We start from the raw sequence: 13,822 nt of genomic DNA, 5'->3' as shown, positions 1-13,822 counted from the left end.
TAACAATTGTTAATAATATAATTTAATTGAAATTTCTTAATTAAAAATGAAAATTATGCACTTTCGGGAATTGTATATTCATATTTAATTAAAAATTAGTTAGGAAAAATAAGGAAGTTATTTTCTTTCACTACGTGTTAAAAGTCTAAAATTCAATTCTTATTTTAAAACCGTGCATAGTACGGGGTTAATCTAGTATATGTTAAACTCATACCTACAATTGGTAATAGTTTATTCGCATGAAGAGCAACCATATGTTCGAAGAATTGAAAGACCATACCACACACACACATACATACACACAAAATAAAAAAAAAAAAGGGTTCAACTCGATGGATACACACATACACCACTTTCAACTCATATTTTCCGTATATATTTGGGTTTATTGCAACGAATCCAGAGACTCGGCCACGTGGCATCATAACATATGCTAGGAGGGTCAAGAAAGGGTGCAAGGAGCTGTTAAGAGAAGAGGTAGTGAAGCAGCATAAATTTCAGTGTGCAGCAGCAACATTTGACTGATGTATTGCGGGAGGGGTGGGCGTATCTTTGACAGCTTTTGTCTGTTGTCTTTTTAGCTGCTTGTACATATAAAAAGGGGTAGAAGGGCATGGTTTAGGTAGCTTGTTGGATTTATTAGAATCGAGAGATTAGCGATCTGAAGTAACCTTGAGAGAGTAGTGGCCTCAAGCCACTATTGTAAGAAAGTTTCCGCCTTTATTAATCAAACAGCCTCCTTCCCTCATTTAGATTTCTTTTGCTTTGTTTGTTATTGTCTTAATTCTTGCTAGCAGTAGTAGTTTTTTACATATATCTAAGATCAAAATTTTCACCCCAGGCACTCAATCTTAGCAGAGAACATATAACTTCATCCTTTCCTCCATTCACAACAATAACATATTGTCCCATTCATGACATAGTTACTGATTTCCTATCTAAGTTCACAATTTAAATTGGTTATAGCTACTTACCTTCTTCTTACGGTTGTAGACCAATAACAACATTAAATTGATTCAAAACTCAAACAAGAAAAATAGCAACATAAACGAATCTCGAATTCAAAAAATATATTATATAACAGAAAATTTAAGATATGAATATTCAAATAATTAACCTTCTTCTGCTTTCACCACCAGGTTTACCCTGCTTTGATGAAGGTACAGCCTTAGCATCTTTCTTCAGAGCCTGAAAATGAATCGATAAATACCTCAAAAACGTAAATCAAACTGAAAATCAAAGAGCAAATTACTGTAAATGGATGAGAGAGATGAACTGATTACAATTGAGAGAGAAAAATGTCCAGAAAGGTAGGATAGAAGAAGAAAATGGTGAAGCAGGAAAGGAGGAAACAGTGAAATACGAGTAGCTGGCAACCATAAGGTTAAGTACACTGTATGCCATTTCCCTGCAGACAACAAGAGGAGGGGGCAAAATGTTCCTTTTACTGTTCCTGAGAACAGTAGCAGAACTTTGCGCTTTTAAAAGGTGTAGAATAATGTAAATAATTTTATCTGATTTTAAAAGTTTAAAAGTAAAAAATGCGGACATTGCATGAGATTGATAAATAGTAATGTAAAATCAAATGCAAAATCATCAATAATAAAAGCTCAAACTAATGCTATATTTTGTTTATTATCCAAATCAAGGACTCATGTCTGACAATAAATTACATTTCGCAAAGCTCTAATAATTAGCATACTAGATAACCAAAAATGGCAGAACACATCCTGTAATAAGCTGCAAGCTAGCCATATGCAGAATTGATTCAACTTCTCAAGTAGTTGATTCCAGTTTGAAACGATCCCTGAGCCACAGCTACGTTGTGTACTTGTGTTAGAAAAATCAGACAACTAGATTCCCTCTAAGTCATATACCTGTGCAGTTAAACTTCAAAGCTGTCAATTACAACATTCATATAAAAAACAGAATAATTTGATGAGATTGCTTCAGTTAAACAAAAAGTAAGATCACCAAAGAAGAAGTGAAAAAGTTTCAATATTTACCATGATTAAGTGAAATAGATAAATGATGCTGTGTATCCATGTGAAGAAAAGAAAAGGCATAATCTATAAATCTGAAAATCAATCTCTCACTCTGCATTTTCTTTTTTTAGCTCGGCCAGGAAAGTGATCTTGAGTTACAGAAAGAGCTTCTTGGAGGATCTTTTTCCATAAAATTTTAAACTGACTATGGAATTCCTTCTGAAACCAGTCCAGTATTTCTGAATACAACAGCTGAGGGTCTTCATTCCATGCTGCTTTTAGCTTGGCATAGCTATCAATTGCTCTCAACCCAGTCAACTTGCTTATAAGATTGCCCACCCGTTTTTGACCCAATGCTTCTGGCTTCAAGATGTTGATTGGTTGGATTGCCATGTAACACTTGTAGGGTTTTAGGCATGGTAAGACTTGACCATCAAGCAAAGCATAAGCAAAGACAGTTATACGCTGTTGAGTATCTTTGATTGGCACCTTGTTTCGTGGGAGTTCCCATAAGTAAGGACCAAAATATGGGGTAACATAACAAAATACTTGATCATGAAGAGGATCATAAAAAGGTTTTGGATCTGCCAAAGGTGCTGAATATGTGCACAAGGAACCGGCATGTTTCACTAGCCACTCTGAATTCACACTTGTTGCTTCTTGAATGAATGGTCTTTTCGTACAAACAATATCTTTATACACCAAAAATTCTGGAGCTGCTTTAGAGACAGAAGAGGAGCGATAAAGAAACACTGTTTCTTTAACCAAGGGTGCCTGATACCGATTAGCATTGATTCTTCTATCTCCAGATGACAGTACACTGGCTCCTCTAATACGCTTGGCAACTCTATCTGCCCATCCAGCACATATAGCTTGGCATAAGATATTTTCCTCATTTTCTGAGAGGGGAATCTTATCAGAAGAGACACTCCAATCATCTTCCACATCTTTAATGGTTCCATGAGGCCATGAGAAGTCTTGCTCCACATCACAATATCTCTGTTTGAAGACTAATTGTAATAGTTGCTTTCTCAGCTTGGACATTTCTACCATAGTTTTTAGGTGTAGTGTGTTTTCGGTGCAAAACTGAGATGGATCCTTAGATTGCTCAAAACACTGCAATGCATAAGCTACAGTTAAAGCATCACTCTTAAGGTTGGAGAATTTTGCACGAGAAAGCTTAATGGTTTTTTTCATTTGTTTCCGTGATAGCTTGGTATCCTGGTCTCCATTTTTCTGGCTGACAGAACCAGAACCATCTTCCATCTCCGTGCCCTCAGAATGTTTTTGATTTCCATCAAACTGAAAAGGAAAAGGATTTGGCGAGCTCATGGCAGCAGCTACAGCCACTGCATAACTTAGAACTAGATTTGGCCGTACACCACTTTTCTCCTTTTTTGCGATCTGTATTGCAAGGAGGAGCAACCTCGCGTGCCGTGGGCTCAAGGGAAAATGAGCCATTGTCTTGCCCAAAGGTGTCAAGCGTCCATCACTATCAAGTGCTTCAAGAGCCTTTAAGCATTTCTCTGCTTTCACTAATGCAGCGGCATCAGGAGAGGTTGGGAACGGAAAATTGACAACCTGAATCATACAGAAATATAAAGATGTAGAACATTAGCAAAGCTGTTGAGTAGAATGCAGAAGATACAATCAGCAGAATAAACACGATAACATACTAGATAACTAGCATAAACCTATTCAATTAGCATTAACCTATCCAACTAACATAAACCTATCAGCTAAATATTAATGTAGTTCCAGTGTAACAGACTGAGGCTAATAAATTCTAGCGATAAAATTTACTTAACTATAGAAGTCAATTTTTCATAGTTCCCCAGAATCATACACCCAGAGTTAACATAGCTGTAATTTTGAAAAATTCTATGGCATGTACTATAGACTTACCAAATATAGTCCCAGGAAGACAAATCAATACCGATAATTATGGAAATACGTAGGCCTGGGACTCTACCATACAAATGAAACTGCTAATTACCCAAATAGCAGCAATGGTTCACATCATAAAAGGAAAGGAATTTAAATTAACTCAAACACCAAAAAAAAAAAATAATAGTTATTTCATACGAAGTACTTATTTCCAGCCTCTTTTCTCTTTTTCACAATTCACTCATCCATTCCCAAACTGCAGCTCAAACTCAGCACCAAAGCAGATCCACAAAATCAAACACCAAAAAAAAAAAAAAAAAAAATAGTTATTTCGTACGAAGTACTTTTTTTTCAGCCTCCTCTTTTCTCTTTTCCCCATTTTACTCATCCATTCCCAAACTATACCTCAAACTCAGCACCAAAGTAAATCCACAAAAATTCAGCTAATAAAATAAATCAATAGACCAAGTTTTTAAAAATTATCACAGATAAGTACATACTTACAAAATTTTCAACCCATTAAATACAAATTTTCACCCCTTAAAAACTTATAATCCAGGCAACATTTTCCAATACTATATATAATATATTATGTTGGTCAGGAAATTGCAGCCTTCGTTGAAAGCATTGCTAGAACTTCCAATGTTAAATATCTGGGGAAGTAAAAAATGTTGGTTCCTTGATGGTTATCAATTTAAAAAAGTGACCTTTGAGAATGATGGGTAGTTTTACTAGTTTATAAAGGAATAGGTAAGGAGATAAGAGAAAAACAAAGAGGAAATTAATGAGAGAACATTGATGTAGGTTTGGTTTTAGATGTGGAAGTCGGTTGGTCATCTTGTTGATAAAATAACAAAGATTTAGAATTACAGTTCTGTATGATGGATCAAAAGAAATGTTCAAAATTCAGGATAGGGAGAAGAGGGTAAGAGGAAAGTGGAGTAAATAAAGTTGCATAATAAATGTTAAATATGGAATGTAACTTTTATTTTGTAGTGGAAAATAATTATTACAGAGTAAAACAGACAATAACTTTTTAGGTTATGAAACCTTAGCCGAAAAAAATGAGGTCAATAACCCTAAGCTTGGTGGAATTTTAAGTTAATAAAGTGCCCTTAATCCCGTCTTCATTTACTCCCTGTTCTTTATTAATCTTTCTATACCCCTTCCGAATCTGTCTTCTTTATCCTCTTACTTGAATACATGATCACGTTTTTTTTTTTTTTTTTACTTTACCCCCACTTTTTCAATCAAATATTCTCTTTTCCATTCATTCCCCCCCCCCCCCCCAAAAAAAAAAAAAAAAAAAAAAAAAAAAACCCATTCAAAGTTTCAAATTGGCCAACTATGAATCTATATGGCTCTTCCTATCCTCCATATTTTCCCCGCACAATCCTAGTAAGAGGATTCAATAGTGGAAGAAAGAACTGTTATAATAGTTTCAGGCACACTATGGGGACAAACTAAAGTCTGTACATCTTCAAATGAAAGAATGATAACTCACATATGGCGTTAAATCTACCATCGTTATCCAACTTAATCTTAATCCATATAGTAGGCATTTTACTACTCCAAAAATAAGATAATATATGATGACTAATTGACCTACTACACAAAATCTTCAAATCAGAATTATCATCAAAAGTAAACTTGTACTTATTAGTTATTATATAATGGATGCAGAGAAAACTCACCTTAGTAATTTTCATGGATTTCAGACGGAGGACAATATCATCAACAGGAACTTTCAAAATTTCAGGACATGAGAATTCTGGGAATTCATTACACATGGCAGCAGAAGAATAGAGGCGATAACAGCGACCAGGTCCTGTTCTTCCCGCTCTTCCAGCACGTTGTTTGGCTGAAGCCTGACTTATCCACTGTATTTTATATGATTCCATTTCATTCAAGGGGTTATATTCCTTCACTTTTTCCCTTCCAGTGTCAATCACATATCTTATTCCTGGAATTGTCAAAGAGGTCTCAGCTACATTGGTGGCAATAACTACTAGACGCTCACCTTCTTTGACCTTTTCAAACACACGAAGCTGAGAAGCTGCTGGAAGCATAGCATAAAGAGGCAAAACATGTAATGGCCCAATGGGACCGTTTTTCTTTCCTTTTTTCTTAGTTGAGCTGAAAGCCTGGTTTGAACAAACATCTTGAGTTGTAACATTTAGTTCTGTCTTGTTACTTGATGTTTTAACACTCTGATCTGCCAAAGCTTCAAAAGAAGCCTTTAAAGAATCAAGGTTTACATCTGTGAAATCCACAATGCTATCATCTAATTCAGAAGTCTTCTGGTCTTCAAGATTTTCATCATCACTTTCAAATCCCGACTCACTATCAGACCCCGAACTGCAGGAAGAATATGTGTTACTGTTGTCTGATTCATCATGTCTCTCATCATAACAACTAAACCTGTCTGTTTGTTGTTCAATAGAGCTTGCATCAAAATTAAAGGCTTCATCAATCTCTTTCAAAGTACACCCATCAATTTGGTCCATCCTATCCATTGTAATTGTCTTGGTCTCTGTATTAACTACATTCCTTCTGGTTTCAAATTGCCTTGAAGCTTGACGAAGCATACGACACAAATCCTCCACTTCCCTTTGGCCAGTAACAAACACCAGTATGCCACCAGAAGCCAACCCCCTCTTGTGAGTTTTTAAGACCTTCCTATAGGCTTCACCAATATAGTCTGTAAGCTCTGTTTTCTTTGAGAAGTGTGTTGTTACAGTAAACTCTCTCCCTGATACATGTATAACAGGTGTGGATTTAGGGAATATCCGGCCTCCTGAAGTGAAATCCTCAACCCTCATGGTAGCACTCATCAATATAAGTTTCAAAGGGAAAACTCTGTCTTTAGTCTCAACTTTTTTCCCTCCATCAAGCACCTTCTGCTGCATTTCATATATTTCCTGTAGCAATATAATAAGTTCTATGAGATTGAGCAAGAGAAAAAATAAATTAATTAATAAATTGTAAATGAGGCTTTTGTCCACAATGAGTTTTATGATGTGAATGTATATAGACCAATTTAATCGATTGAAGGACTCATGCATACAGTGTGTGCACAAGGTATAAGGCTATCTATATAGACTAACTCTTGCAATTAGAAGAGCCATGCCATGGCATACTCTCCCCTTAAGCGTGCACAAGGTAAGCCACTTGGAGAAAGAGGTGAAGAAAATCAGTGATAACAGCTTATGTAAAGAAAGGAGCATCAATGAAAAATTACAACAGGGACTTCAATTCTGATTTTCAATGTTCTTGTAAATCAAGTACTTCAATAAAAATCACCTGGCGCTGCTTAACGACACGTGAAAGCATCCCAATGAGAATGTCTGTGTTTAAGCTCCTTTCATGAGCCTCATCCAAGATAATGACAGAGTAACGCTTCAACAAGAAATCACCCATCTGTATCATCAAATGATAGAAAGTTATACAACGTAATACCCGAAATCTTGTAACTGCCCAAAGGAATTTATGCATTAAAAATAAAAATAAAAATTTTGATTATCATATAATCATACTTTAAATTTTAGGGTATGGCTTATTTTAAGAATTAAAGCAGTTCTCAATTATTTCAGGTAATTAGTCAAACTAGTACGGCAAAGTGGCTTAGGGCTTGTTTGGTTCACCTTATTTTTGCTTATATGAACATATTTGATCTGATCTGATCTGGTCTGGTATGGTCTGATTTGAATGTCAGATTTGACCAAACTTTGACATTAAATATACAATAATCTATATGGAAAAAATATATCAAGTGGGGTCTTGTTAGATTCATAATAATGTGTATTTTATTAATATATGATTTTCATAATTTTTTTCATTACGAAATTAAAGATATTTAGCGATTAAAAACTGCACATAAAAAGATGATCTGATGTGAACTGAACTTATTTTTTCTGAAATAAGTAAAAATAAGGTGAACTAAACAACGCCTTAGTTACAATAAATTTGCTCTTCCTCAAATATGGTCATAAATTGAGTTTTGCATGGGAAATGCATGGAAGTTTACATAAAAAGGAAGCATCAAGATACTTGGATTGATTAGCTATCACTTCATTTGTGTGTATTACATTTGAACAGGATCCGTGCTCAAAAAAGTGTTTTTCGTTTTGGGAGCAGTGACTGGCAATATTTTGTGCAGAATCATCCACAAAGAGCTTCCTAAATCCTAGTTATTTTAAATTACATATTTTTTGTGCAATATATTCACTAAAATTCCATCCTTCAAAACAGATGAAGCATAAATTAACAAAACAATCACTCTATCCAAGATAAAAAGAGCAGTTTCCATTACCATATGTCCTAGAATGATTGAAACACTCCCGTAAATGGAAAGGGCCCAATAATTATCGATCAACTCTTACCTCTCCTTATAGCCCATTTTTTTCTTTCTTATACTCCACCACCTCCTATCACATCTACTTTAACAAGAAAAGACACAAGAATTATTTTACAGGCTAGCTCTTATTAATTATTGTATATATGTTCCATATCTTGTCTCCATGACTCAGGCTACTTCCTCCGTACCCAAGAGCTGTCTTTTCATTTTGGTTTGTCCCATTGTGTTGTATGGTAATTAAGTAAACATTTGCCAATCAATTTTCTAGTTTCCCACTGTACTAGAATGTTACTGATTCATGTCCCCTTACGTACTGTAGTTAATATCTGAATGTAGACATGAATAACACACACAGAGGAAAAAAAAAAGCCATGTAATATGTGATGAATTGATTATTGTTGTTAAAAAGCACACGTAAGTAGGAAAACTAAAAACCTGCAGCTCTCGAAGTAGGATCCCGTCAGTCATATATTTGATGGAGCAGTTATCTCCATACCCTTTTTCATGCTTGACTTGAAAACCAACTTCTTTACCAAAAGTAAGTCCAAGCTCATATGCTACACGTCTAGCTGTAGAAAGCACAGCAACACGGCGAGGCTGGGTTACACCAATAACACCACCTTTCATGGAACATTCTCCTGAACCATAGCCAGCTTCATAGAGGAACTGCCAATTGCAATTTAAAATAGGGGATAAGATTAGATATAGCAAAGAAATGTGTAATAAATGCTAGATACCTTTCTCCATCTCACCTGTGGAAGTTGTGTGGTTTTGCCACACCCAGTTTCTCCACTGATAATCACACTACTATGACTATTTATAGTTTCCATTATCTCCTGCTCCATCATAATGATCGGGAGATCCATTCTCGCATTTTCCACATCAATTGGCCGCGACACATGTACCACGGTAGGGGCAATTCGAGGTCCTGGAATGGGATTGCCTCCTACGCATTTTGTTCCATAAGAAGCAACTTGAGGCTCATCATTGAATTCACTCTGAAGCATCAACACAATTTTATTTGTCACGATAAATGCTGGAGTAATTATAGAAAAGTGTTTTTTGTAAAGAGGTCGAAAACAACTTCACTGTATGGAAATAAGGCTTCTTGGACTCTTACATATCTTGCTTGTAAAATAAAAAATATATATTGAAAAAAAGAAAAAAGAAAAAAGAAAAAAGAAAAAAAAAAAGCCTACCATCGGCAATGGCAGTATAATGATACTTAAACTCAACATGATATCCAAGTGGAAAGCATGATATTGAACAGTCTATATTCTATACAATACTAAGACCTGTTCCGTTCTTCTTTTATCATATTCAATTTTAATGGCTTGTCATTTGTGAGCCATCTAATCTTAGAAAAGGAGATGCATGATGGAGTTTAAAATCTAAATTCAAACAGAGCACATTTAAATATCATGTGTGTTTAAGCTCAGATCTCCTAACATGCAACTGCTCAGCACAGATAAACACAGACATGTAATTAAAGCCTCAAACTCCTTTGCTTTGCTGGAAGCCCAAAATACGGCAAGAACTTGAGTATAAACATGCAATTATATCACTCTACTACTCAATATGACATATCAATTCTAGTAGATTAGAGGAGAAAAAAAAAAACAGACACAAATCACATAAAAGATGCTTATACAAATGCTCATCACTCCAAACTAGCAGAAATGGTGTCAATTCTCATTCTGAGATGAGCTAATGTGAACCACCCCACCTTCTTCTTGAAAACACTGTTATACAGTACATCACAAATATTCTGTGAAAGGGAAAACAATCAGAGTAATTGACAAGCATCCATATAAGTCAGCTGATATACGTACCGTTGTAGCAACAGATTTCTTGTCACAATCAGAAGACTGAGAGAGTGATGAATTCCTGGCATCTAGATCCATGACTTTGCAACTATCTTCATTAGCTACCTGAACCAATTCTTTAGGCTCGTTTCCTCCAAGATCACCAACAATGTGTTGCTCACCTGTCCCTTGAGAAGAAACAGAGCAAGTAGAACCATTTGTCTGTGCTCTTTCAATAAGCACTGGTTTGTAGGTGACATTCTTATCAGCATCTTCCAACGAAGAGCTTTGAGAATCATCAGGTTCATTATCACATGACTCAACTTTCTTTCTCTTGGTCCCCGTATCACTCACTGGTAAATCTAAACCAGCCTTAGAAAATTGCATTTCCCTCCTACGCTTCTCCTTCTTTGTCTCCGCCTATCAAGCAATAAGACCAAATCAAGACCCTTGAACAAAAGTAATTGTAAGTTGTAACATGTTCGTCCTATACTATCTATGTTCCAAACAGATGGGTAACATCTAAAAATTTTTACATGATCAAAGAATTATTTTAAGATGTTCCAATTCCCATTTTGTACATTCCAAAAATACTCATTTCGCTAATCACTACATATTCAAGCAATATTATACATTGGTTTACACATATGGTTTCTAATCATCAAGGACTATTCCTTTCAATAAACTCATATATTAATGTGATGAGAACAATTTGATGGCAAACAAAATCAATTTCATTATGGTATGAAAAATTACTTTAATTTCAAAAAATTAAGAATAGAAATCATACAAAGTGGAGCTATGAAACGTCAAAACGAATAGATATTGACAAGTTAAAGATGTGGCAGGTAGTATTATAATTCAATTCAAATAAAACTCACCTGACCAATGTTCTCCGACGAACGGAGAAGCAAATATGCATTGTCACTTATCGCATACTTCCTGAAATTATAAAAATAAAAAATTAACATGAAAAAATAACAACCCAATAAAAACTCATTCATCTTACAAAGTATATACATACTCTAAGTTTTCCAGGCTTTTCGACAGCAATAATTCCTGTTCTTTCTCTTCCTACATAATCACATTCAAACCCCAATCATAAATAAAATCTATAGAAAAAATAAATAATACCAATATTATGTCATTAAACAGTAAAATTTACCTCTAATTTCCTCAATTTCCTTTTCTGGGAATTGCTCAATTTTTTATTTTGACAGCTTAAAATCGGCTAAAACGTCCAAAAAAAACACAAATATCAACAAATTGATTTTAAACTTAGAGTGAATAGATTAGCATTTTGCAAACTATTGAATAGAAAATTATACCTTTGATTTCGATTTTGGCTTTGGATTTTTAGTCTTAGAAGGCAAAATTAGAGCATTGCTATCCCCAGAAGAATCCATTCTATCAAAAGTATGATTTGAATTTACATTGAGAAAGTGTAGGAAATTGTAATTGGAAAAATGTAAATGAGTAAAAATTGAAATAAGAATAATATTAGATGATGCGTAAATAGTCTGAGGAGAGAGAACTTACAGTCGTAGACGGTGGTTGGAGAGGCGGAAAAGGTGTGAAGGTGGCGTAGGGCGGTGGTGGCGGAGGTGAGTCGGTGGCGCTTAGAACAGAGGAAGGGTCGGAACTGGTAAGTGGGAAGCGGCTATGAATAACCTTTCGACAAAAGAGAAAAAAAAAAAAAAAGGTTTTTTCAGAGCTTTTTCTAAGCTACGCCCCTAAACTTATTCGATTTCTAAGTCGTGTTTATATTTTTTCAAACGTCTAAGTTGTGTCCTCAACCTCACTTTTTTTTTTAATTAGCAATAAAATTTGATGTTAACATTAATTAATAGATCTTAGGGTTTGTTAATTGTCATTGCTAGTTACTTATTTAAAACATTAATTAAAATTTTTTAAAAAATAAAAATATTACAAAAAAATTGAAAAAAAAAAATTCGAAATTCCTCCCACCGCGAAACCCTAACTTGTCCCGCAAACTCGCCGAAAAATCGGTCGGCACTCCACCTTAACCACCTAAACCGGCCAGCTGGTACTGTACCTCCCCATCTCACCCACCCCGACCCCCGCCCTTTCCCCTAACCCCTGCCGCAACCTCCTTTTTCTGGAAACCCCAACCAACCGACCACCCTCATTACTCCGTTAAACCACCATGAAACAACCCCCAACTCCCTTTCCCACACCTCGAAACGGCGAGGGAGGGTCGTTTCGAGGTGGGGGAAAGGGATGGTTAGCTGTTTCGTGGTGGTTGGTGGTCGGTTTTCTGGCTAGGTTACGTCACGTGGTTGTGTTCGTGGAGTGTTAAGGAAGGAAGGAGGGCGAGGGGGAAAGGGCGGGGGCTCGCCAGCGGGAATAATTGTCTTGGCGAGGGTGGGCAGTCGGTTGCCGGCGGCGACGACGTGGGCTGATGGGCTGGGTTGTGGTGGTGGGAGGGGTGGTTGTTTTTTTTTTCTAATAAATTCTTAATTAAGTTTTATTTCATTTTCTGATTTTTTTTAAAGTATTAGACCAATTAGAACAAGACACTTAGCTTTCGTTAACGGATATGAGCTGTCAAAGGATATTGTTGATAAAATATTGTGAGGTGGAGGGCACAGCTTATAACTTTGAAAAAGTATGGGTACAGGTTAGAGATTCAATAACTTGGGGGACATAACTTTGAAAAACCGAAAAAAAAAGTTTCAATTGAAAAACTGTAAAAAAAAATACTACATTCGTTTTTCTTTAGTTGACACCGTTTGACTTTATATTATTCACGTACTACACTTTGACTCGCTTTTGTGATTTATAGATTCGATCAAATATAGTCATATGAGATATTGTTTGAATCGTCTTGATGTATATAGTCATGTGATATATTAAGTGTTAAAAACATGCGTTGACAAGCATGATAATAGAAATGTATTAACTAAAAAAAACGGAGGTAGTAAGGGCCTGTTCACATTTACTGAACTGTGCTGAAATGAACTGAACTAATTGGAGCTGAACTAACTGAACTGAAATGAATATTTTATGAAAAAAGGAAATTAGGAGCTGAACTGAACTGAAGTGATTGAATCTGAATTGAACTAAACTGAAATTAAAATGAAGTGAACAGACCCTAAGTATAGAACTTGCTCGTGATTTGAAGTCGTATAAAAATACGAAGGATTAATTCACAAATTAAACCCTTGGAATAAAAGCCCAAGACCCACAAACCCTTCAAAAGAGCAACTTTCAATCGGTAGTATACGCAATATAAAAAATAAAAAAATAAAAAAAAAAAGATTAAGAGAAGACGATCTTTGATGCAGAAGTTGATTTCAATTCATGATGCTAACTGCTAAGCATCAATTTGGTGAGTGATGGTTTGATAGTTGGACGGTGTAAGTAAGTTTGGTGGCAACAGTAAATAAAGAAGTACAAGTATTATGCTTCTACATACCTAATAATCTATTTTAACCATGGTCAGCAATTTAACTCATATATCCCCACTTTAGCCATAATTATTGTAACTTTTTTTTTTTAATTAGTAATGTCACGTTTAATGACTACTTAAAAATTAAGGGTTATTTTTTATAGTTTAAAAAATTGGGGATTATTGTTGAGATAGTAAAAAAAAAATATAGGGGATTATTATTGAGAATTTTCCAAACAAAAACTCCGTATGCTTTTACTAATACGAAGTAGTAATATAGCATTGACAAATGTGTTAGTCAAAATGTTGCGATTTATTAAACAGATGGAGTTTTTTTATTTTTTTTTTTGGTCCAACTTTGCCATATGTTTGCAAG

The 13,822-nt window shown here is 35.2% G+C and overlaps 1 protein-coding gene across 2 annotated transcripts; it reads right to left on the bottom strand.

The window, feature by feature from the left end:
• Positions 1 to 1,576: 1,576 nt before the first annotated feature.
• Positions 1,577 to 11,711, bottom strand: LOC145570384 (ATP-dependent RNA helicase DEAH13-like). 2 transcript variants are annotated; one of them, XM_081629443.1, is made up of 12 exons: positions 11,574 to 11,711; positions 11,363 to 11,441; positions 11,200 to 11,265; positions 11,059 to 11,108; positions 10,916 to 10,976; positions 10,062 to 10,454; positions 8,982 to 9,227; positions 8,665 to 8,895; positions 7,176 to 7,292; positions 5,567 to 6,793; positions 2,007 to 3,566; positions 1,577 to 1,890 (listed from the first exon to the last, which is right to left on the bottom strand). In XM_081629443.1, the coding sequence occupies exons 2-11, from the start codon at positions 11,438 to 11,440 to the stop codon at positions 2,085 to 2,087; spliced, it is 3,951 nt and encodes a 1,316-aa protein (XP_081485569.1). In that variant the 5' UTR covers position 11,441; positions 11,574 to 11,711; the 3' UTR covers positions 1,577 to 1,890; positions 2,007 to 2,084. The 2 variants fall into 2 exon arrangements, with proteins under 2 accessions (XP_081485569.1, XP_081485568.1); XM_081629442.1 differs by having other exon boundaries at positions 1,577 to 1,877.
• Positions 11,712 to 13,822: the final 2,111 nt, after the last annotated feature.

Source organism: Chenopodium album, chromosome 12 (genome assembly GCF_948465745.1).
Source record: "Chenopodium album chromosome 12, dcCheAlbu1.1, whole genome shotgun sequence".
Taxonomy (NCBI): domain Eukaryota; kingdom Viridiplantae; phylum Streptophyta; class Magnoliopsida; order Caryophyllales; family Amaranthaceae; genus Chenopodium; species Chenopodium album.
Note: the sequence above shows the minus strand (reverse complement) of the source record. Positions and strands in the feature narration are given on the sequence as shown.

Coding starts and splice junctions, on each gene's coding strand:
- LOC145570384 (XM_081629443.1), bottom strand. CDS start 11,440: ATGGATTCTTCTGGGGATAGCAATGCTCTAATTTTGCCTTCTAAGACT. Junction 11,109..11,199: donor GGAAATTGAGGAAATTAGAG/GTAAATTTTACT, acceptor GTGATTATGTAG/GAAGAGAAAGAACAGGAATT. Junction 3,567..5,566: donor AATCCATGAAAATTACTAAG/GTGAGTTTTCTC, acceptor TGTATGATTCAG/GTTGTCAATTTTCCGTTCCC.